Genomic DNA, 24,610 nt, shown 5'->3' on the forward strand with positions numbered 1-24,610 from the left:
ACTAGGTTACATACTTTTTAAGTAATTTAAACCATTTTAAGTGATCTGATGTTCTATGAATATAGTAACTAAAGTTACAACTAATCTTAGCTTCACTTTTAATCTAGAGTTTTCTGAGAGAAAACACCCCTTCAACTATGACCCAGGCAATCTAGGAACCTGCATACAAATTAGAACAGAAAAGGTAATTAAAAATAAAAGAATCTGAATAGTCGAAGACAAATATTTGAAATGAAAATATGATGCGTACACATTCTTCCTGGTGCTCCTAATACCTGATGATACAGTCAAATTTACTTTTGGGTGAAGCACTCAGAGGCCAGGTGTTTAAAATGTGAAATAAATAAAAGTGCCAACAGCATTGTTAAGAGACCAGACATCTAACTTTGTAACTAAAATGGTTCAATACCTATATAATTTGCCATATACTCAAATAAGGAGAATACAGCAGACACTTAATAGTTTGAATTTTGCTATAAACGTGAAATGGCTTCATAGATCACGCCCTACTCTCCGAGTAATGGCCACAGTACAAAATGTTACAGATGCCATGGCTCTTTGTTTCAGGAAATCTCCTCTCTCTTGCCTGTCTCCAGTAAGTTAAAAAAAAAATGTGTTGCATTGAGTTCACATGGTAAAAATAAAATTTGAGGTCTAAAAATTTTGTGTTATTCCTACTTTGATTGCCTGATAAAGATTTACAGAGAAGAAAGGCCCACCTATCTCTAAAATCTATCTTTTAAAAATCAAATATGTTCAAGGAGAGGAATCACTTCATTTGTATTTTACACTGATGCATCAACTAAGTGATCTCAAATCTGTGGTTTCTATTTCCTTACCTAATACACAGAAAAGGAAATATCTACTATTCTTTTTTTTTAGTGATGTAAATCAAATTCTCCTTTATTAAACTTCTTAAACAGCTTCATCAAATACTTATATTTAGTGACCACTATGTTCTAGGAATAAATTATAATAGTAAAAGTTTTATATTAATTCAGGAAACAATAATCAGTCATTACTTATGTGGAGTAGTCAAGCGTTATCATGCGTTCATTGAGTATTAAATATGCTAGGAACTGTGGGAATAAAAACAAGTAAGATGTCACTAAGTGGCCCCTAGTGACCTCCACCAAAAAACATCCATCACAGAGATACACACATTAAAAGACCTCACGATTCTAAATCAGAGTTTCAATTTGGCCTTTAGCATTTAATTTCACTAAATAACAAAGAAATGTATTTGAATTGGAAACTTCCCAGGTAACTTTTAATTAAATTTAAAAAGTAAATGGTAAAAATGGAAACACTATTTTTAAAAAGTTCATAAGATATTATCAACCATCTTTTTCTTTAAGACCATGGCAATTTTTATATTTCCCATACTTGGCAGAAATAGCTCAATCTAATCCTTTTAAAAGAACATGTTTCAACGAATTAATTTTTCTGTCCCACATATTCTAGAAATAATTATATATAAAGACAGAACACGTGCATTCTCTGAAAGGTAAAAATATAAGCATTTCCTATTACTGGAATATATTTACTCATTGGAATCTTTATTTCAGAGCCCACCTATATGTATCCTTTATATTACTAAATAATAATATAACAGTAATAATAATAATAAAATATATTATAATAATATAATAATATTTAGTTATAATAATATAACTAAATGACAGTGATGTCCCACTATTTTATATGGAAAGAATTTACTACCACTCAGCAATTATTCACAATGTTCCCAATGGAGTAGAATGTGATTTTTATCATACACATTAAAGGGAAAAAGGAGACACAAATATTAAATCACTTGCCAAAGGAAGAACTGAAAAAAACTTAAGAGGCAAAACAGAAAATGACAATTGGAACTTACTACTATAGTTGACAGATAAATTGAATGCAATTTCCCAGTGATGTTAAAATATTATAAATGTATATTGACATGTATACATTCACAAAAAACTGAAAAAGCAAGGAAAATAATTAAGGAGGAAATTTTTATATAGCCTGAATTACATAGAGAAGTGTGGTTTCGAAATCAGAGCTGCTAAACAGCAGATTCTCATGACTCAAGTTCATTTGTTCAAAGGAACTTGAGAAAATAAATATGGTGTATTCAATAAAAGATTATTAATTAAATTATGATGCAAGAATAATTTTATAAGAGAACCTAATAGACATATACAATAAGTATAATGTTTCTCTGACCAAGCACTGAAATATATCTTAAGAGAAAATAAACTCTAATTTAAAATGTCTGAAAATTAAAGTTACAAAAAAGAATTTCATGTGTACATAAAATTTTAGATACAACTTGATCATAAATTGTGGACTTTTTAGGGAATTTGCAAACAATGATGGTGCCAATTACAAAATAAAAGAGATAATACGGGAAGTGGCAGATATTAGCTTGTCATAATACCTTTTTAAATACATTAAATTCTACATAAAATGAAATTCTTCTGTAACTCAAGAGCAATAGTGCTTAAACTGAATGTGTATTTTTTGGTATAGAACAACTACATTATAATCATAAAATTTTATGGCATTGTGTTATGTCCAGCTTATTTTGTCCTCAAAATCATTATAAAACTTTTTAAGTCCCTGTTCATTACCTCTTTAAATCGTTTGCAGAAAATCTGTGATGTTATCTTCTTAACAAGGTAAAACAAAGAAAGAAGGCTTTACATCCATCATTTCTATAGCAACAAAAATATCTTTACCTCCCCGAAGACTTTCACAGAATCCCAGACACTGGCATGTTATAATAATGCAATTAGGAATGAAAATTTTATAAGAGAAACTAAATAAGTGAGAGTAAAGACTAATATTATTCAAAAATATTATCAAGAATCAAAGAAAGATGGTAACTATTTTTTAATACAATTAAAATATTTGCTGAAGATGCCCCTATTATAAAGTGGTTTGAAAAATAAAAATTGTATATATTTCCTGGATTGTTTCTTTCATATACATGACTAAATAAATAAATAAAAATGTGGTAAAAATGTATAGGTCTTATTAACCTACTATTTAAAAATAAATAAATAAATGAGAGAGTAGATAGTCCCATAGTTTCAATTAATTAAAAAGAAGATAACCAGCTCTCTAAGATTTTAACTATTGTTTCAAACTGATCATGCATGACAATGCACCCTCAACCCCAAGGAAATTTCCTCTAAAATAAATTTTTCTTCAATATACAAGATTGTTTTTTATGTTTCTTTCTTTTGTTCACTTATATGTGTTGTTTTGTTATTTCATGTACTCCATTACAATATGCTTATGCCTGAAAATTTTTTATACATAAATCAGAAAATTATAGCCAGAATTATTAATGTGTATCTTCTCTTATTAGAACTACTTTACCCTAAATTCTAATGAGTTTAACCTTCAGGAGAGCTTGCATGACATTCAAAAAGCACTGGCCAAATGTTACAGACTTTCTTGACTTTGTTGAAGCATTTTGTATTTCTTCACTATAATTTTAATTTTCTCCTTATCTTCTTCACTGATAGTATAAAAAACTCATAAATTCAAAACTTCTTGCCTTTATTTGAGCAATGAAAAGAAATAGAAATATTTTAATGACAAATAAATGACATCATTTTGGAAGCAAATATTTAAAATTATATAACAGTATTAATATATATTTTATCAATTTAGTGTTTTAAAACATTTAATTTCTGTGCCTTCAGATAATTTAAAAGGGGTTTATAAAAAGACAGTTTTTTTCAAGAAATTAGACAGGGTTCCCCTGCCACATCAAAAGATTATTTATGTAAGAGTGGTAATGCTTTTAAATGAGGTCTCCTGAGTTCACCCACCCACTCCTCCGTCTCACCCAGGGTTTTGGGCAATTTCTTCATCTCAGCAAAAGAGGCAAATGGCTAAAATTAGCAGTGTCTGGACCATCAGGAATAGCCACTGTGCAACATCAGCTGAGATTCCTGATTTGCATTATGTCTGCTAAGAAAAAAAAAAGTGCCAAAACAAAACAAAGGAGAAAACAAACATAAAACAAAATAAAATCTATCTAGGCCATCTTTTCACCTTTCTTTATTTCATAAGAGAGAAGCATTTAACACATTTGTTTTGATAAACAGGAACTAGTGATAAAGCTCCTATCAATAAAAGGTATATCTTATCATTATTGGTAATAAACTTAAAGTTTTAGAGCATGCTAAGAGAATTTAGTAATTTTTATTGCTTAATGAGATAAAACAATAATCTTAGTGCCAAGTGTTTGGATTAAATTGCTTTTGTGGCTTCTAAATACAACTCTTATCAAGAGAACATTCTCTTGTGTTCAAAATTCAGATTATCGCTCCTAATTACATCTAACCCCAGAGAATAACCAAATGTGGCAGGTTAGTAAGTGGATGAAATCTGCTTCTGAAGTCGTGTTTCCACTAAATAAAGTTTAGAAAAGATCCTGTACTGTGACTTTTCCCCATTATATCTGTGATGAAAAAAATGATGAAAACACCCCTGCAACCCCCTGAAGACAAGGTCTCAGCCTACAATTTACCTGACAAGATTCTCATTGTCTCCAGTTCCTTTGCAGGTAGCACATTCAGTTCGTAAATCTTCAGCCTTGGGCTTCTTCTGTAGCACAGACTGCCTCTGTCTTCTCTCTCTAGGAACTCTTTCCTGCCATCCCAGGGAGAACAGAACAGAACAAAACATAAGCAAAATCAGGATATAAGGAAAACAGAAGTAATTTTGAGCATGGAAGTTTACCAAAGTTTAGACTAGGTAAAATATGCTTAACTTATTCCAACCTCATGTTTTTCTTCATCAGGAATGAAGCTTCGTTTTCGTCCTCTGGTTCTCTAAAAAGAAAAAAAAATCCACAACTGCTTACACACTTGGAAAATTAGTATTTCTAATTAATACTGTAATGCTCTATTGTGCTGCTACAATTTATGTCACAGGAAATAAAAACCAGACAAATTTACAGTGCTTTACTTAACAACACAAGTACCCGACAGGAAAAAAATTGTCCAAAATTAATTTGAAGAATTTTTTCAATACTTCACATATGTCACACAATTTCAATTTATGCAAAGAATTTAAATTGTCATAACTTATAAGACTTCTACAGCTGAAATGCTAAACCTAGACTCACACTACATCTATTATATGTCCATGTGTGTGTGTGCATGCATGTTTGTGTAAGATGAACAAAAAGTGGTAGACAAGAATCCCAGATGTCCCCAAATCTTCGTTAAAATAGACCTAAAACATTATATAAATGACTTATTTCAAATGTAATTAAAATACTTCAGAACGAATTTACCATTTGAAAGACAATATCCAAACGTTTAAGCGTAATAAAGTATGAAATACAAAATTATTTACAACCAATATGTTAAAAAATCTCCGCCCACATAGCAAAGCCTCTGCAGACCTATAGTCCCACGTGCAGACTTGCGTCTTCAGATAATGGAAGAGAAAGGAGGTACTCTCCCACAAATTCCCACACTGTAGATCGAGGAACACTTCCAGGTTAGAGTAGTTACCAAGTAATTCTAAACATAATTTCTATCCAATGGAAATATGTTGACATTTTCCTAAAGTACTGTTGTTTCAATTCATAATGCCAAGTCCCTTGTTAGTTAATACCATGGCTAATTACACATTATTTAATCTGCCCCTAGACAACCAAGACCTGATTGAACTAGTCATTCAAAAGAAGTATATTTATAAACTATGTATTCATTTACATTTGCATTGCCAATTAGTATGTTTTAATCTCACTATGTAAGGAATTGGGAAGAAAAAGTAACACTGTATCCAAGAAAAGTCTTTAAATACAGACCCTACATCTATTCTTTTTTTTTTTTTTAAGATTTTATTTATTTATTTTTAGAGAGGGAAGGGAGGGAGATAGAGAGAGAGAGAAACATCAATGTGCGGTTGCTGGGGGTTCTGGCCTGCAACCCAGGAATGTACCCTGGCTGGGAATCGAACCTGGGACACTTTGGTTCCCAGCCCGCGCTCAATCCACTGAGCTAAGCCAGCCAGGGCCAGACCCTACATCTATTCTTAATCCCAAAGAACAATACTGAGCTTTTTCCTCAAAATATCAATCATGGCTCATAAGCATTGGCCTTCCCTAAGAGTTTCTCAGAAATTTAGAATCTTAATTCTTACTTCATACTGCCTTTTAACAAGATCTGCAAGTAAGTCATACACACATCTGAGTTAGAGACATGAGTGCAGAAGAATCATTAATACTGATGACACTTATCTACACTCTAAAACTTTATGGCTAGCTCTTTCTTTACATATCCATCTTTCCCTCCTGTGACATCCCTGTCCTTTATGCCTCAATTTCCTTCCCCCAACACAGTTTATCCCCACACTAGTGAGGATCATATCATACTTGTCTTCCCAAATGCAATTAACCTTAATGTAATATGTATTACATAAAGGCTGAATGAATTTGTTGTAATAAAATAAATAAGTGGTTAGATTAAAATTCATAAATGACTTGCTAGATAATACAAATGATAAAACAATTGACAAAAAGGGTAAATTGTTGTTTCCTTCTCGAGCTATTTTTCAGTTTGAGTAATTTTTGCATATAGGACATTTCAATAAGGTGACCAATATCAAAGGGAAAATATTCAAATTACTCATTTTAGTTCTATAAACATTTCAGAATGCTCAAAACTCCACACATTCTTATTTTTTTATTCAACCTTTTTTTATGTAATGAAGTAGCAAATGAATAATTGAATTTTTGAGTCATCTAGTCAGTGAATTAATTTTTGAGGTATATATGTGAAAGCTCCAAATTTATGTCATCAATTCTTTTCAAGATACAGTTATTTATCATTTTTAATTAATACTTTAAATCTTCAATTATCTGAAATGAATCTATCAATTGTAAGTTTTTCAAACCCATACTGCAATTAGTAGCACAAAGCACAATAATGCCAGTAAGTGATTATAACATACAATAGCATAGGTTACATTTCTCTATAAATTCCTTTTTATATAACTATGTATCTATTTAACTAAAATGCTATTTTTAAAGTGAATAAGTATATTTATAATTACCTAAAACAGTCATTTTAAATTGAGTGCATTTATTACCAAATAGTAATCACTGATGTATTCCTATAATACATCATTCCTATGATGTAATTGTAAATAACTAACCAAAGCAACATAAACAAACTCCAGCCAGAACCACATTGTTACAAGCAATATGAAATGACAGTGTCTCAGAGCTTTGGAAAAGCAGTCCAGGGAAGGACTTGATCACACAGCTGACTGCGGTAAACTTCAAACCTGGGTATCTCAACTCACAACTCAGTGTTTGTTCTTGCATGACAAATCCAAGATTAATAAATTTAATCCCAAATAGAGAAGACCAAAATTATCATGTGAAAACAAATCTCTTACTTTCACTTGAGTACTTAAACTGTAACATCATAATGCCTAAATGATGAATTCTTACATTTGAAAACCAGTACATTAGACAATTATACCCAATGGAGAGGAGACCTCAATACCTCAAATTAACACTATATTCCATCCACTCTGCTACCCTACACAGTATAATATTACCATGGTTGGTTCATGGCCAAAGTAAATTACAGCAAGCTTCTTTAGCATTTATCACATCACCAATGTTTCATTTACAATGAAAAAAAAAAAGGTGATTTAATCCAAACACTACTCTTCACAATACAAAGTCCTCTAAGAAAATGCCAAGAGCTGTTGGTTTCTGTCTAGTTTTAAGGAAGCAGTCGTAACATCTCACAAATGCCTATGATCACAACAGAATATATCTTAAACACAGCACATCTGAATTAATCAGAAAATCTAAAGGGCATTAATAAGTGGAGATATGATGCAAAAAAGCAAAAAAAAACAAAAACATGTTTGGTCCATCCAACAAATTTCAATTATCAAAGAACTTGCCCCATCTTAAATGTAAAGAAACATTCATAACCAGGTGGCTATTTCATGATATATGGTATGGCTGATACTTTTTTTAAAAAAATTATTTATTTTTAGATAGAGGAGAAGGGAGGGAGAAAGAGAAATATTGATGTGTGAGAGAAACATTGATCAGCTCCCCCTACTGGGAACCTGGCCCCCTACCCAGGCACGTGCCCTGACCAGGAATCGAACCACAACCCCTCAGTTCACAGGCTGATTCTCAACCCGCTGAGCCACACAGGCCAGGGTGAGGTTGACACTATTCTAAAAACAAAGTAAGGGAGCAGGGTAAAAATGACATGTGGAAAGAAGAATTTTATTTAATGATTATGTGTCTTAGAACTTAACATAGATACATTATCTAGTTCCAAATGATCAATGGAGGACTCAATTCCAATTATGGTGCCTTTTGCAATTATTAACCTATAAAAAGCAAATGAAAGTTTGAAACTCTACATCTTGACACATTCCTATTTTTTCTTATTTTGTTATATTTTAAGAACTTTATATGCTTGGGGAACAATGCATCTTAGATCACCTGGTTATTTGTCTGTCTATGGTACATTTACTTGAAAACCAGAGGTAAAAAAAAAACACCCCCAAGAGAATGAAGTGATATTAGAGACAATGTATCCAAGTTAGAAAAGAATAAAGTATTATTAGTCATCAGGCATCATTTTAATAGTTTATTCATCTGAAACAAATAATTAAATGTTTCAATCATTTCATTCAGATAGAAAACATGTAACCAATTTAAATTAATTCTTTAGAGCTAGGGTTATTTTAATTTACAGTGAAGTTTGAGGCATGTTGATTCTCCCAAGGTCAGAATGATTCGTCTGACAACTGAGCTGAATTTAAACCTGAAAGTGCCTCCACACCCTTCACACCACAAGATGGCTTTCACACACTCACATGCGCAGTGTTCTCTAAACGTAATGACTTACCTTCTTCAGGACTAATCAACACTTATACAAATAATAAGGCATAAATAAGCCATTATTTAACCAGATAAAACACAAGGAATGCCTCCCTACGCAATTTATATATAAAAAGAGAAAATGCTTATTCTTGAGCGAAATTTCAAATTCAATGTTAACTAGGACAATTAAATCAAACATTGAAAACCTCCGTAAAGCTGAGTATCTTGAGATTTATACAGAGAAATAAATGCCAGCAGCTGTCTGGCGGCTGTTCAAAATGCTTCAATATACATTTTCTACATATAAAGTTTACATATATATTCTAAAAAAATAAGTATTTGTTTTCCAATTATAGAACAATATATTGAAAACAATCATATTAAAGCTCATAAAATATGCAAAAACGTTTACATATGTAAACAAGGTTGAACAAAGTGCCATCTGTTTCTGTTAGCTACTGGCACACAGCAGATGGAACAGTCATCACGGAAACTGAGTGTCTCCTTCTTATCAGTTGGTTGTAGGGTTTATTTTTATCTAATCGAATTTATATTAACAGGGGTAGGAAAATACATAGCCCTGTCTGGCGTGGCTCAGTGGATTGAGTGCTGGTCTATGAACCAAATGGTCACCAGTTCGATTCCCAGTCAGAGCACATGCGGGGGCTGCAGGCCAGGTCCCCAGTAGGGGACACATGAGAGGCAACCACACAACTGTTTCTCTCCCTCTCTTTCTCTCACCTTTCCTATCTCTCTAAAAATAAATAAATAAAATCTTTTTTTAAAGAAGGAAATACATAGAAGAATAAAGAGAAAGATCATAATCAACTGGGTTAACACTATAAATTAAAATAACCACAAGCCTAAAAACATAAAATATACATTTTACGTAAGTATTCCTATAAAACCCTTCTCACAGATAATGCTATATTCAAAAAAGTAAAATCCTGAAGCTCTACCTATTCTAATTCCCTTTATCTCAAACTCTTGGAAATAAAAATGATGATTTCCAGAGGCAAATGCACAAACTTCAGGCTCCAAATAAGATTACTTGATACCCACAGTGAGTCTCTTTCTTCCAAGAGCCAAAGTGAGTTAAGTATGGTCCAGTTCCACCACAAAAAAAGCTTGCCAGCATTCCTCTAAAGATAGTAGACTCAATAATAGCTCTAATATCTAAAGCCTCCAAATAAACTTTTTTTTCACAGAACTGTAATAGTTTAATTAAAACAGTATAAAATAACAAGGACACGGTGCACAGTAACCTTTAGTCATTTTGTTAGGGCTGAATGGGACATTTCTATAATGAAATACTACCTGGCCATACAAAAAAGGAAAATTTTATGCTTTATGACACAATGGATGGACCTGGAGAATTTCATGCTAAGTGAAGTAACAAGCCAGTCAGAGAAACTCCTGTGTAGACTTAATGAACACGCTGAACTAACAAGCAAAACAGAGATAGACTCATAGATAGAGAGCAGGATGACAGCTATGGGAGGGGGAGAGTGGGGGTGGAGGGATGGAGCACAAAGGAAAAAGGACTCATAGACATGGACAACAGTGTGGTGGTGATTGTAGGGGGCAGGGTATAAAGGAGCTACATGGTAATGGAAAAAATACAATAATTTTTTTAAAAACTCAGAATATAAATATATAATTAAGTTACAAATTAAATTTTTAAAATACACTAAAATACATATTCCATTGGGTGGGTGGGCTGGAATGGGAGTAAAAGGGAGAAAACTGTACTTGAACAATGATTAAAATTTAAAAAATTAGAGAAAAAAATACATATTCCAGATTTTCAAATTCTTAGGACTTACATTCTAACTTTGTTAAATAGGATACCACTTTGTAGTTGTAAAACTAATTTAACAACAAATGTAGTAAGAGTAGATGCTAGGATATTTGATTCTCAAATGCAAAAAAAACAAAAAAAACAAAAAAAACAAAAGGGGGACAGACTATTGACTTACAGTTTTAAGTAAGAGAGAAAACAGATTAACAAAGTGTCTAAGTCTAGTTCCAAAACAATGACCTGTAAGAAAAGGTGCATCCTGAAAAACAACATGGCTGCAGTCCCATGAAAAACTATTTAAAACTCTTATTTTAAAACTATTTTTTAAGCTATTTTTTATTGTTCTAGTACAGTCATCTCCATCCCCCCGACTACCCCCCTACCCCAACCATCCCCACGTCCCCCCTTCGGTTTTGTCCATGTGTCCTTTATACCTGTTCCTGAAAACCCTTCCCTCTTTCCCCCCCATTATCTCCTCCCACCTCCCCTCTGGTTACTGTCAGTTTGTTCTTAATTTCAGTGTACTTTTGACTTTTTATTGCATTTATTTTTTTAAAAAATGGAGACATACAAAACAAAATAAAAAATGCATGAGACAGGAAGAAAGATCTGACAACTTCAAAGACAGCGGGAGATGCTGCATGTGTGTGAAGGCGTATGGGAAGGCAGGTCCCAACAAGTCCTTTGGCACTTGTATAAAAGATGAAAAGACACTACATGATATAAAACGTAAAGAAAATGAAAAGAAAATCAGAAAGCTTTCAAGTTACATTAAAGTTGTTAGAAAATATGCCAAAAAAGTACAAACATCAATTTTAAAGTAACTTCAAAAGGGACATGGGTACACTAATTTATATTTTCTTCAAAAGTAATTTACTTGCCTAAAAGCAAGTGAAAAGTTTACACTTAAAAAAAATGCAGAGAAAATGTCTAAATAATGGGTATTTAAACAGAAGTACCCCAGGCTGCCTTTATAATAATTCTCTAGTTTTACCAATGAAACAGGATTAACATATAAGGAGAAGGAGACCAATTTCCTCCTAACACTAAAGGGCTAGCGAAAAAAGAGAGTTCTGAAGTACACTGGCTGCACATGCCTGGCCACAGTGGAAGACGGAAGAGCCTACTTGTGAAATACTAAGAACCTGCTGCGAACCAAACCTTGTACCACTGCGTGGATATAAAATGGTAAACAGGACAGCTCCTGTCCATGGGGTTTCAGGCCTACAAGTCTACAGATACTAAACAAATAGTTACATGAACAATTATTTATAAAAATGGTAAGTGCAACTAAAGTAAACTAAAAGAACAAAGTTATACTGCTCAGATATCCCAAAATCTCTGTTACAATAAAAATTGCTCTTAAGTTTAAGAGTGAGTCATATTTTTAATACCCTTCATAATGATACAAAACTCTACAATCACCTTAAAGATACATATAGAGAAAATCCCTAACATTTTTTTTTAATCTCAGAGTGTTTTTTAACCTCATTGCAGTGTGATGCTAGCAACCCTCAGGTAGGAATGGAAAAAGAACAAGTTCGGATTGGCAGGAGGGAATCAAGGATGGTAGCAAAAGCATTACTGAAACGACGAAACATAGGATCCACTTAAGGTACTAGCATTGTCCGGGGTAGCAGGAGGTGCCTGCGTAAGCAAGTTGCTAGGTAACTGTGAGAATGAAGATGGCCACTGGACTAGAAACGTAAAGAAGGACCCACAACAAACTGAGCTCATGATTATTTCACATACACCTTAATATTAAAATAAAAAATTATTCCCTCTAACATTCTCTCCCTACTCAATGCAGAAAACACATCCAAAAATATCCCTGATAGTCACACAGCTTTAACTGTTCCAAAGAACGAGCAGTGTGTCCCACTGTGAGATGGCTCTAACTGTCAGGCCCAGTTTTACTGTCTGAACTTATCCTAGCGTTCATGGAACAGAGGCTTAAATATTCAAAGATAAATGACCAGGTCATTATTCTGTAGAGAGTCTCTGTTCATCCATTTATTAAACTTATAGACGTACAACAAGCTTAATTATAACTGTGAAAAGGGCAGCAAAAGAAAACAGTGCTATGGGAATACTCTTTCAATTATTCCGCAGAGTCTCTTTCTGGAACATCATCGTAACATCACATTAGGTTTCTCTGTCTTAGCTCATAGGAACTAAAGTTGGGGGATAATGACAACAATAATACAGGGTTAGTTACACTTTACTACAGATAAATAATCTCAGTCACTTATTATTTGTTTGAAAGTTCTACTAGAAACATTTTAGCATTAGTGACAGTACAGATGACAAAGAAGGGAAGGGGGCTGCATCATTTTTTTTCTTTTAAAATATCAATCAGTGTTCCCATCTCCGTGTGAGAACACAAGAAGACGACCCTCACTGACTGTGCTGGCACCTGAGCTTTAGCCTCCAGAACTGAGCAATAAATTTCTGCCACAAAGAAAAAAGGAAAGGGAAAGGGAAATCGAAGGGGAAAGGGAAAGGGAATGAAAGGAATGGGAAGAAACAGAAAGGAAAAAGATTATCAGTGTCAGTAGCCAACAAAGAAATGCAAATCAAAACCACAAGGAGATATTCCTTCACACCCACTAGGATGGCTATAATCAAAAGGACCGGCAATAATAAATGATGGTGAGGATGTGGAGAAGCTGGAGCCTGCATACACCACTGGTGACAACGGGAAATACCACAGCTACACGGGAAAAGAGTCTGGCAGTTTCTTAAAAGTTAAAATTAGAGTTAGCATATGAGCCAGCAATTCCATTCCTAGGCTTATCATACACCCAAGACAAGTGAAAACTCACATTCACAGAAAAAACTTGTACATGAATATTCACAACAGCATGACCTAGAACAGCCAGAAAGTAGAGTGGGGGGAGGGGCCCACAATAGTCCATCAAGTGATGAGTAAAGATAAGTAAAATACGGTACAACCATAATGGAATACTGTATGAAAATAAGAAGAAATGAAGTATTGATACATGGTGTAACATAAATAAATCTTGAAAATATTATGCTAAGTGAAAAAAAACCAGTCATATTATTCCATCTATATGGAGTGTCCAGAAAGCAAATCTATCGTGACAAAGAGCAGGTAAGTAGTAGCCCAGGGTTTCAGCTGGGACAGTGGAAAATGCAGCCACTGCCAATGGATGTAGGATTTTTTTTTCAGGGAAACAATGAAAATATTCTAAAATTGATTGTGGTGATAGCTGTCCAACTCTATGAATTAATAAAAACCACTGAATTGTACAACTTTAATAAATGAATTGTATGGTATATGAATTATATCTCAGCAAAGCTGTGATTAAAAAATTCATCAGCCATAACTGGATCAAGAATCCATTTTACTAGTAGCAAACTTTGAAAAATAATAAACAGATTTTCCATTACTGCTTATATTATTAAATTTCATATTTAAATTACAGATAAAAAAGGCTAAAAATGTCACAGAATTATTTCCACCTCCATCAATGATGAAAAAACTAAGCACTTTAAAATCCACCAACGGATTCTACCATTTAGTGGTACAAAGCATTGACGTGAATATGAACTACCACACTACTGGAACCTTCTGAACGTGTGAATCAGTGTGCCATTCATCTCTAACATCTATGCCTTCAAGTAAAGATTATGTAGTGTTATACATCATTTTCCCGTTTTAGTTTTAAATGACAAGAATGGAAGTCACTCTATGTTTCCCTGCCATAATAAATTATCACAAATTTAGCGGCTTAAAACAAAACAGATGTATTAGTTTACAGCTCTGTAGGCCATAAGTGCTGGAAGGGCTGCATCCCTTTCTGGATGCTCTAAAGAGAAGTCAGCCTGCTTGCCTTTTCCATCTCCTAGAGGCCGCCCCCATTCCTTGGCTCAGGGCCCCTGTCTTTCTTCTTGGAAGGCAGCAATGCTGCATCTCTCTGACCCACTGCCTATAGTTACATCTTCCTCTTAATCAAAAACAGGAAAGGTCTTCTCCTTTCAGGTACTTATGAGATCAGATTGGACCCACATGGAAATCCTGGTCAGTCTTCCCATGTCAAGGTCCATAAATTTAATCACACCTGCAAAGCCCCTTTTGCCACATACTATGTTACATTACAGGTTTTAATGCTATCTAAAACACTCAAGAATTTGAGTTTGTACCATCTAACTTTTAAAGGAAATAATGATACAAAAAAATTGTCCCAGAGAGGAAAATACCATTACATTTTAAATGGTTACTTTCTCAAGCATTAGTCATATCCTTATACAAGATATTTCTAATTGAATAAATACAAGAAAGTTATTTAAATTTAAAAAACTCTTATATCAATCAATATACTAATGATCAGAATTTTCTTAGCACAAAAGTAATTTAAAAAGAAACGAGTTGATGACAAAATCACAACTATCAACAACCAAACCTATAAAACAAAAACAAAAATGAACTAAGCAAACAACTAGAACTGGAACAGAATCACAGAAATAGAGATCACATGGAAGTGTATCAGTGGGAATAGGGAGGGGGGAATGGGGGAAAAGGTACAGGGACTAAGAAGCATAAACTGTACATACAAAAAGACAGGGGGAGGTTAAGAATAGCATAGGAAATGGAGAAGCCAAAGAACTTACATGTACAACCCATGGACATGAACTAAGGAGGGGAGGTATGCAGGTGAGAGGGTGGGTGTAGGGCAGAGGGAAATAAAGGGTGAAAAATGGGACAAAAAAAAAGAAGAAATAAGCTATCCTAAAAACTATTCATACCTATTTATCTAAAAAATAAAATGGCTGAAATAGCAAATGATTTTTTTGCTAAAGGTGTGCTAATAATCACTAATAACCTTGTCTGATAAGTAAATCTGCATTAAAATTAAATTATTAAGAATTAATCCAATTAACATCTTTAAAATTTTGCCAAGTTAAAATGGGAGAGGCTGTGGCCATCAAAATGCCTATCATAAAAACACATTGCAAGAAAGACAGCTATAGGCATTATGATACCCAATGATGGTTCAAAATTATTACACTAAATTTTATGCTAAAGGGCCCAATGCGTCTGGCTTGCTGTTACTTAAAAATTTTCAGTTTATTAACAACCAGGCTTTGGGATATAACAACAGTCAGCTTGCAGTCTTTGTTGCTCACCTCAATCTTCTCTCTTTTCTCTTCCCAGCTATCGTGTTACCTGCTACAGCAATCACTTCTCATATGGACACTGCACTTTCTAATTTGTATTCCATTTTCTTGACAGTTGACTTTCTTTCAACTTTCTAGTTTCTAAAGGACACACAGCATGTCGTCATTTTGGTATTCTATCCATCATCTGTTGCCCAGTGTCTGACATTATTAGTTGCTCGATAAATATATGTGGGAAAAGATGAACTTGATCATGCTTCAAGAACAGAACAGAGAGTTACAAGCAAGGACTAGCGACTATGCAAAGACCTGGACTCCCATGCAGCCATTTTTACCGCTTCACATAAAAAACTAATCAACTCAGAATAGATGTGACCAAAACATTCAGACAAATGATAACTGCCTAAATTTTGACAATTGTGAAGAAAATCATAATATAAATTCATGTTTCTATCTATTATAAACAAAAGTTCACCTTAAAGTCCTGTCTTCCCTTTACTGGACTTTGAAGGTTTACCGAAGAGCACAAAATACACTTAAGATCAAATCAGTGAGGCTGAGAATTATGTTGCATGCATCAGAAGTCATGATCCACCCTCAAAGTGCTATGAGGTCAAACTTAAAATTAGCAAAATCAGAGTAGATGAAATAACTGTAGAACTACTGGGATTTCCAAAGATGTGAAAAACAAAACAGTTAAGTATTAAAACTAGAATATTGTAAAATCATAAAATGGACTATGTGATACAAGACAGTGAGTGAATGCTTCACAGATCAGTAAAACAGCAACCTACAATGTCAATGGGACTACAGAGCCGTTTTGGCTCAATGCCAGAGAAGCAATGCAGAAATGTGGAAAGACAAAGACAGTATTTCAAAGTAGTGGAATGGAAGTGCTACAATAAAAATTTATAGAGAAAGATTAAAGCCACATAACATTTTAAGAAGTTCAAGAAAAAGTCTTTCTTAATCCAAGTAATATTTGAAGTATGGCAGTGATTTTTCAACTTTTTTCATTTCATAGCACACATAAACTAATTACTGAAATTCTGCAGCACAGCCAAAAAATAGATTTTTTGCCCATTTGACAAAAAAAGGTATAATTTTAATTCATCCACACCAAATGGCTATTGTTGTGTTGGCTGTTGTCATTTTTTTAATGTGATAATCTAAGGGAAAAGAGGTCATTGCCCCTAACTAAATAGTCAAATATTGCATGTTTTATTTTTTTTATTTTTATTTTTTAAAAGATTTTATTTATTTATTTTTAGAGAGAGGAGAAAGGGAGGGGAAAGAGAGGGAGAGCAACATCAATGTGTGGCTGCCTCTTGCACAGCCCCTACTGGGAACCAGGCCTGGAACACAGGTGTGTGCCCTGACTGACCCTTTGGTTCACAGACCTGTGCTCAATCCACTGAGCTATACCAGCCAGGGCCGGTACTGCATGTTTTAAAGATACCGGGGGCACACCAGTGTGGCATCGGACACCAGCTGAAAATCACTGAAGCATGATGATTTTACATTTAAAGGTAGGCTAGTTACACAAATTGATTCACTGTCCTATAAAAAGGACCTCGCACAGAAGAAAAGCAATTCTTCCAGAACAAAACAAGTTGAATTATATTATGATAAGTGAGATTCTAGTCGTGAAGACTAAACATTTTTATTCCTTCAATAAATGAAAAGTATATTTTAAAATTATCCCCAATTGTTATTATTGGCTATCAATGCAGAAATTAATACTAGTTTTCTCTAGAATGTTCAATTAGACATATGAAAGTAATTATTTTATAAAGTGATATTATTATATAAACTGAATGTAGATTCAAAACATCAGCTCAACTACTAAAAAATAAATTACATCAGAGCCAACTTTTGAAATAAACATTGGCAATGGATGGTATAAATTATAGGAATTCTGAAGGAAAGAGTCACTTAATGAAATAAAAATAAAAGGGTCTCTCTTTGCCAAGGTCTCTAATAAGAAAAGCCCTAAACTCATTTGTGTGGCTTCTATAAATAAAGAGGAAGAGCAGACAAAAGTCATTGAGTCAACAGAAGTTGGCATATCATCTATCACTAGAACCTTTATTTTTAAGATTCTCTGTTTCACCCATGTTACTCCCTTTTAACTTCTTTAAAAAAAGAAAGAGAAAATAGTGGGAGAGAAAATGTTGATTCACTCATAAATGAATGGTAAGCATTGTGAAGATTAAGTGACCCAGGGAAGGCGGTAACCCCCTATTTGAAATATTGTTGGGCCTGTAAAATGCCCAGGTTCACTTTCATTGGCCTACACTCAGATTTTCCTCTTGGCATTTTACAACGCTTCATTCACTGTCTGCATTCATGCTCCCAGTGATTCATTTAACCACTTTATCAAGAACTCACTGCATGCCTTGTACAGTGCTCAGAGATGGGACAATACGGATGGGGAAGACAGCATCACAGACTTCAAAAAGGAAACAAAGTGGGCGGAGAAAAGGAGTCTGCAAATGCCACTTTTTAAGGCACCCACCCATGTGGCAAGTACATTAGCCACTTCTGAAAACAGCAGTTGTTTACGATGCTGGATTGCCCGTGGTCAGTCTGGCTCGTGTCTCCACCACAACCCCTTACTAACTCTAAGGCTGGACCACATTTCCTGGAGTCCCTTCCCCGTACAGTTCCACGTTAGTAATCTCAGATTTGAAACACAAGGGAAGTAAAAACCTCCTTTTTTTCAGGAGGTCAGGGGACTCTGAGGCTTGGCTTTTTCAGATGCTGCAGCTGTATAGACCTTCTGGTTAACTTCCACATCACAGTCCTGAAAGTTTGCAGCCTTACCCACAAACTCATTTTCCACCCACTCACCAGCACTCTTCAGACTAAGATCTTCACTGTCAAGTTCACAGACCTAATGTCAGCTCCCACCACCTGCTCAGTGCTTCAGGATAAATATTTCATTTAAAATATCTCTAATGTTCAGCAGAGTTCCTCCAATGTACAGTGACAGCTCTCTTAACATCCACACCTCCAGTGGTAAAAGCTGTGAATTCTCCACATAGTGACTTTCATTTTCCTGACCAAATTCTTAGTCTCCAAGCTGCTGGAAGCGTCAGGAGCCTCTGACTCTGACTTAAGGAGGAGAGCTAGTAATTTTGTATAGAAAGGCAGCACAATGAAGTAGTTAAGAATATGGACTCAGGAGCTAGCTTAGTTTGATTTCTAGCTTGGTAGTGCATGTGTTTAAACAAGTTAGTTACTTAAATGCTGCCTCAGTTTCTCATCTGTTAGGTGAGATATCAGTAACTACTTCGTAGGGTAGTCATGAAAGAGGATTAATACAAAATGCATGGTAAGTAACAGGTAATGGTAAATAAAAATATGCTTTTCAATTTTTATTCTTATTTAGACTTAGTCCTCCAGTTTGTATCCAGCAAGAAAAATAGAGAATAATGGGCACCGAGATGTCGCAGTGCTGGAAACAGGGCATCTGTGAGCCGCGCTAAGGTGTCACCAAGTCATAGCTCTGGAGCAGGAAACAGTATGTGAAGAACTTTCTACAACCACACCATTCCTCTTCTACTTACAAGTGCTTGAATATTTCTATGTTTCTTGAACTATCCCCATACTATTTTTCCATATGGATCATTGATATTTTTCTATTTTTCTTTTTTGACAAATACATCAAAAGAAATATCAGATAATCAAAATTCGTACCGTAGTATTAAAGGTAGATTCAGGGCATGTGAATTTGGATTGGGGGAGGGGGATGCGGGCAGGAAAGGTAAAAGAGACTTTAATTATATTTTAAATTTCTTATAACTAAAAAGTATTTATATATTGCTTTTATAGTTAAAACTTAATTACTAAGAATAATCTAACATTTGGAATGATAAACTGCCAAAAAATTGATGGTAACCTATAAAGTAAATATAAGATAACATAAAAATATGAATCAGAGAGAATCTCCATGATTGTACAGGAAAGATATTTTCTGAATGTATAGTATTTTCATTTTTACATTTACATATTGTTCTCTTAACCCACTATTTGTAAACATGAAATCTTTAGTGCTATACTTTTTTCATGTAACATTTCTGGCTAATCTTTGTATCACCTCTATATAGAAAAAATCTAAGAGAAAAATATAATACTGGGACTATGCACTTTGAAGAGCATCTATATCGTACTAAATTGGATGTCTCAAAATATGCTGTATTTGTTCAGGTTTCTATAAATCCTTATTAAGGAAACACAGTAGAATGAAATGAAAATTGACTTTCCTCAGTATCCAATTAATAAAAACACAGTAAGGCTTGCCGAAGTAGTCTATTCCCCACTGTACTCTCTGGCCATGACAAATGGAAACTGCCTGTCAGCAGGAAAAAGTGGATGCCATTCCTCTAACAGCAGCTTTCTCTGGCACAAAGGAGGCCTTGGAGCACAAAGATTGTGCTCCATCTCTCTTAACAATGATCAAACCACTTGAACATGCCAAAAAGGATATTTATTGCTTAATCAAAAAAACTAAGATTCAATAATATAAAATCACAGGTAAATTACTCAAGCTTTCTGTTCCTCAGTTTCATTTTTAGTAAAATAGAAGTTATGATAGTTAAATAATAACTTATTTTTTTTAATATTTTATTGGTTTCCTACTATAGTTGTTCCATTTTTTTCTCCCCTTTATTCGCCTCCACATTGCACCACCCTTCCCACCAGCATTCCACCCCCTTAATTCATGTCAATGGGTCATGTGGGTAAGATCTTTGGCTTCTCCATTTCCTGTGCTATTCTTAACCTCCTCCCATCCATTTTGTACCTACCATTTATGCTTCTTATTCCCTGTACCTTTTCCCCCATTCCCTCCTCCCTCTCCCTGCTGATAACCCTTCATGTGATCTCCATTTCTGCGATTCTGTTCTGTTCTAGTTGTTTGCTTAGTTTGCTTTAGTGTTTGTTCTTTTTTAGGTTCAGTTGTTGATAGTTGTCATTTTACTGTTCATATTTTTGATCATCTTCTTTTTCTTAGATAAGTCCCTTGAACATTTCATATAATAAGGGCTCGGTGATGATGCACTCCTTTAACTTGACCTTATCTGAGAAGCACTTCATCTGCCCTCCCATTCTCAATGATAGCTTTGCTGGATAGAGTAATCTTGGATGTAGGTCCTTGTCCTTCATGACTTGGAATTCTTCTTTCCAGTCCCTTCTTGCCTGTAAGTTTTCTTTTGAGAAATCAGCTGATAGTTTTAAGGGAACTGCTTTGTAGATAGCTGTCTTCTTTTCTCTTGCTGCTTTTAAGATTTTCTCCTTATCTTTAATCTTGGGTAATATAATTATGATGTGCTTTGGTGTATGCTTCTTTGGATCCAACTTCTTTGGGACTCTCTGAGCTTGCTGGACTTCCTGGAAGTCTATTTCCTTTGCCAGGTTGGGGAAGTTTTCCTTCATTATTTGTTCAAATAAGTTTTCAATTTCTTGCTCTTCCTCTTCTTCTTCTGGCACCACTATGATTCAGATGTGCTGGAACATTTAAAGTTGTCCTGGAGGTTCCTAAGCGTCTCCTCATTTTCTTGAATTTTTGTTTCTTCATTCTGTTCTAGTTGAATGTTTATTTCTTCCTTCTGCTCCAAATCATTAATTTGAGTCCCAGTTTCCTTCCCTTCACTGTTGGTTCCCTGTATATTTTTATTTCACTTTGCATAGCTTTCACTTTTTCCTCTATTTTGCGACCATACTCAGCCATTTTTGTGATCATCCTGATTACCAGTGTTTTGAACTGTGTGTCTGATAGGTTGGCTATCTCTTCTTCACTTAGTTCTATTTTGGGGGCTTTGATCTGTTCTTTCATTTGGGCCATACTTTTTTTTGTTTCAGCAGGTCTGTCACATTATAAGGGGTGGAGCCTTAGTTATTCACCAGGGCAGGGCAACCCACATGGCTGCACTGTGGTGCTCTATGTGGAGAAGGGGCCCAAAAGGGAACAATATCACTTGCTTGGCTCTCGGCCAGATTTCAGTCACTTCCCCTGCTTCCCACAAACAGACTGGGCCCTTTCAGTGCTGATTCCTGGATGTCAGGGCTTGTGTACATTCTAGGACCCTATAGTTCTCTCCAAAGAACTCTCTCCACTTCCCACAGGATTTTACAGCCAGAGGTTTTGAGGCTTTATTCCCCTGTGCTGGAACCCTGGGATGCCGTGGTCTGTCTTGCTCCCCAGTTGTTCCTCCTGGTTTATCCACACAGGAATGTGGGCCCACCTGGTCCTCAAGTCCTCTCCACCCCAGCTGCCCATCTCTGCCCCTCCTACCTGGATGAATGTTTCTTCAACTCCTTGGTTGTTGGACTTTTGTACAGTTCTATTTTCTGGCAGTTCTGGCTATATAGTGTTTTTAAATTTGTTGTTGTCCTTGTTTGGTTGTGAGAGGAGGCAGAGTGTATCTACCTATGTCTCTATCTTGGCCAGAAATCTTAATAACTTGTTTTTAAAAGGGGGAATAGGGTGGAGAATTATAGTAGTGTCTGGCATATGATGAATCATCAAATGTTAATTATTATTATTATTAATAATACATCTTATATAAAGGTAAACTGATCTCCCATATAGTCTTCTGACTTACCTACCTTTGAAAAATGTATTGAATATAAAATATCTAGTGGTTAAGTGGTATGAAGAAATATAAAACAATAAAATTGTTGGATTAATTAGCAGTATGAATAAATGGAAGTTAAATTAATAGTAGCAATATGTTGAGTTGGCCAAAAAGTTCGTGTGTATTTTTCTTTCTGATAGATGGCTCTAGTAGCACTTACTTAGTGGTCTTTACTTCATTCTAAACAATTGTGTTAGATTGTATTGTGACACCTGCCATATCAACGTGTATTTTTAAAAAACAACATCAGTGAATTTTTGTGTATCCATTTTAATATTGAAGATGGAAGAAAATATGCAACTTTTCTGGCATAGTATCCTTTATTATTTCAAGAAAGGAAAAAAATGCAAGTGAAATGCAAAAAAAAAACAAAACAAAACAAAACAGATTTGCACAGCATATGGAGAAGGTGCTGTGACTGACTGTATGTATCTAAAGTGGTTTGCAAAGTTTCATGCTGGGTATTTCTCATTGGGCAATGCTCCACAGTTGGAGCAACCTCCAGGTGAGGTTGAGAGCAATCAAAACGAGACATTAATTAAGAAAAATCAATATTATACCAAACAGGATATAGCTAACATACACAAAATGAAAAATGTCTTTCACTTTATGTAAACAACTAAACGGACTTTTTAGCCAACCCAATATTAGAATTTATTCAACTATTCCAACATATGAATCCCTTCCTGTTCCATTTCAGTCCTTTACTACCACCTGATTTTACTTTTAAACATAAAGATACAAAGTATAAAACGTGAGAAATGGAAGGAGGTAAGGAAAACTATTCAATAAAAATGGGACTTCAATCTATAGCTGCCCTGATCATTTCCTTTTCTTGATAGTCTTTGGACAACTCCACTAAGAGGCCTTTAAAAAAGAGATTAAAAGTGCTGTATGCTTAATTATACTGTAAAGTTTGAATTCTTAAACATAACATTATTCCAACATAATATCAATTCTCATGAACCACAAAAAGGATTATTTTAACAAAAGAAAAATCATTTCACTAGCATGAAATAACCTGAACTATGTCTCTAAAAATTGTACTATCACTGCAACCCAAGGGAAATAACAAATTTAATAAAAATTGATAGAAAGTTATGGAACAAATGATGATTTTAACAGTTTTAGAGAATGATACATTATTCTGAAATAAGAACTGAAACTTAGAATATGTCATAAATCCCCTATGTCAAAGAGGTAAAAGTTTCTTCAAAATTTTGATAAACTAATATGATTATTGTGAGACAAACTACACCTTGATCAATAACGGCAGGAAAAAGGCCCTGGCTGGTGTGACTGAGTGTGTTGAGTGCTGGCCTGAGAACCCAAGGGTCACCTGTTCGATTCCTAGTCAGAGCACATGCCTGGGTTGCAGACCAGGTCCCTAGTGCAGGGAGCTTGAGTAGGCAATCACACATCAATGTTTCTCTCCCTCTGTTTCTCCCTTCCTTTCCCTCTCTAAAAATAAATAAATAAAATCGAAAAATAATAATAATGGCAGGAAAAATATAAATTAACAAAATAAAAATATTATAAGAAATTTGAGGATGGACTACTCTAAAATGTTATATATGTACTAAAATTGAAAGTGCAAGGAGTAAGATACTAGGAACAACAAAAAATTAAAGGGAGAGATAAATCAGTGATTTATTGTGAAAGGCATCTGGCTATACAAATTAGTAAGCAGTTATACTCCTGGATTCCCACAATTAACAGTGTGCCAAGAAAAGAAACTAGAATGCTTCATTTTAACATGTCATCTTATAAATTAAAATGCTAATACAACTCTGAAACAGAAATGACAGCTAAAAAAAATTAAGATAACAACAGCAATTCAGCCAAAGTAGTAAACTCAAGATCAAGATGATTGAGCCCGGGCCAGGTAGCTCAGTTGGCTGGAGCATCAGTCCAACATACCAAGGTTGTGGGCTCAATCCCCACTCAGGGCACACATGAGAATAAAACAATAAATGCATAAACAAGTGGAAAAACAAATTGATGATTTTTCTCTCTGTCTCCCTCTCTCTCTCTCTAAAATCAGTAAGTAATGTTTTTAAAAAAAGATCTTCACTCTTATTTTGTTCCCTAATCTAGTACCTGACCAACTAAACATAGTCACTGAAGGTTTTCTGA

General features: G+C 34.5%; 1 protein-coding gene across 9 annotated transcripts in view; it reads right to left on the reverse strand.

Annotated features, from left to right (window-relative positions):
* The window catches only part of PHF14 (PHD finger protein 14), a 183,221-nt gene that overhangs the window by 103,639 nt on the left and 54,972 nt on the right, over positions 1–24,610 (reverse strand). For 7 of the 9 annotated variants that reach the window (XR_004899612.1, XM_036010574.1, XM_036010572.1 and 4 more), the window contains exons 15-16: positions 4,791–4,841; positions 4,538–4,659 (exon numbers count right to left, since the gene is read on the reverse strand). Coding sequence is in view for 8 of the 9 variants with exons in the window: in XM_036010574.1 (XP_035866467.1) it covers positions 4,538–4,659; positions 4,791–4,841 (173 nt within the window). In the remaining variant the exon portion in view is untranslated. Of the gene's footprint in view, positions 1–3,233; positions 3,976–4,537; positions 4,660–4,790; positions 4,842–24,610 lie in introns of those variants that run through there. The other 2 variants (XM_036010577.1, XM_036010576.1) reach the window with 2 other exon arrangements.

The sequence above is a fragment of the Phyllostomus discolor genome, chromosome 10 (genome assembly GCF_004126475.2).
Source record: "Phyllostomus discolor isolate MPI-MPIP mPhyDis1 chromosome 10, mPhyDis1.pri.v3, whole genome shotgun sequence".
Classification (NCBI taxonomy): Eukaryota; Metazoa; Chordata; class Mammalia; order Chiroptera; family Phyllostomidae; genus Phyllostomus; species Phyllostomus discolor.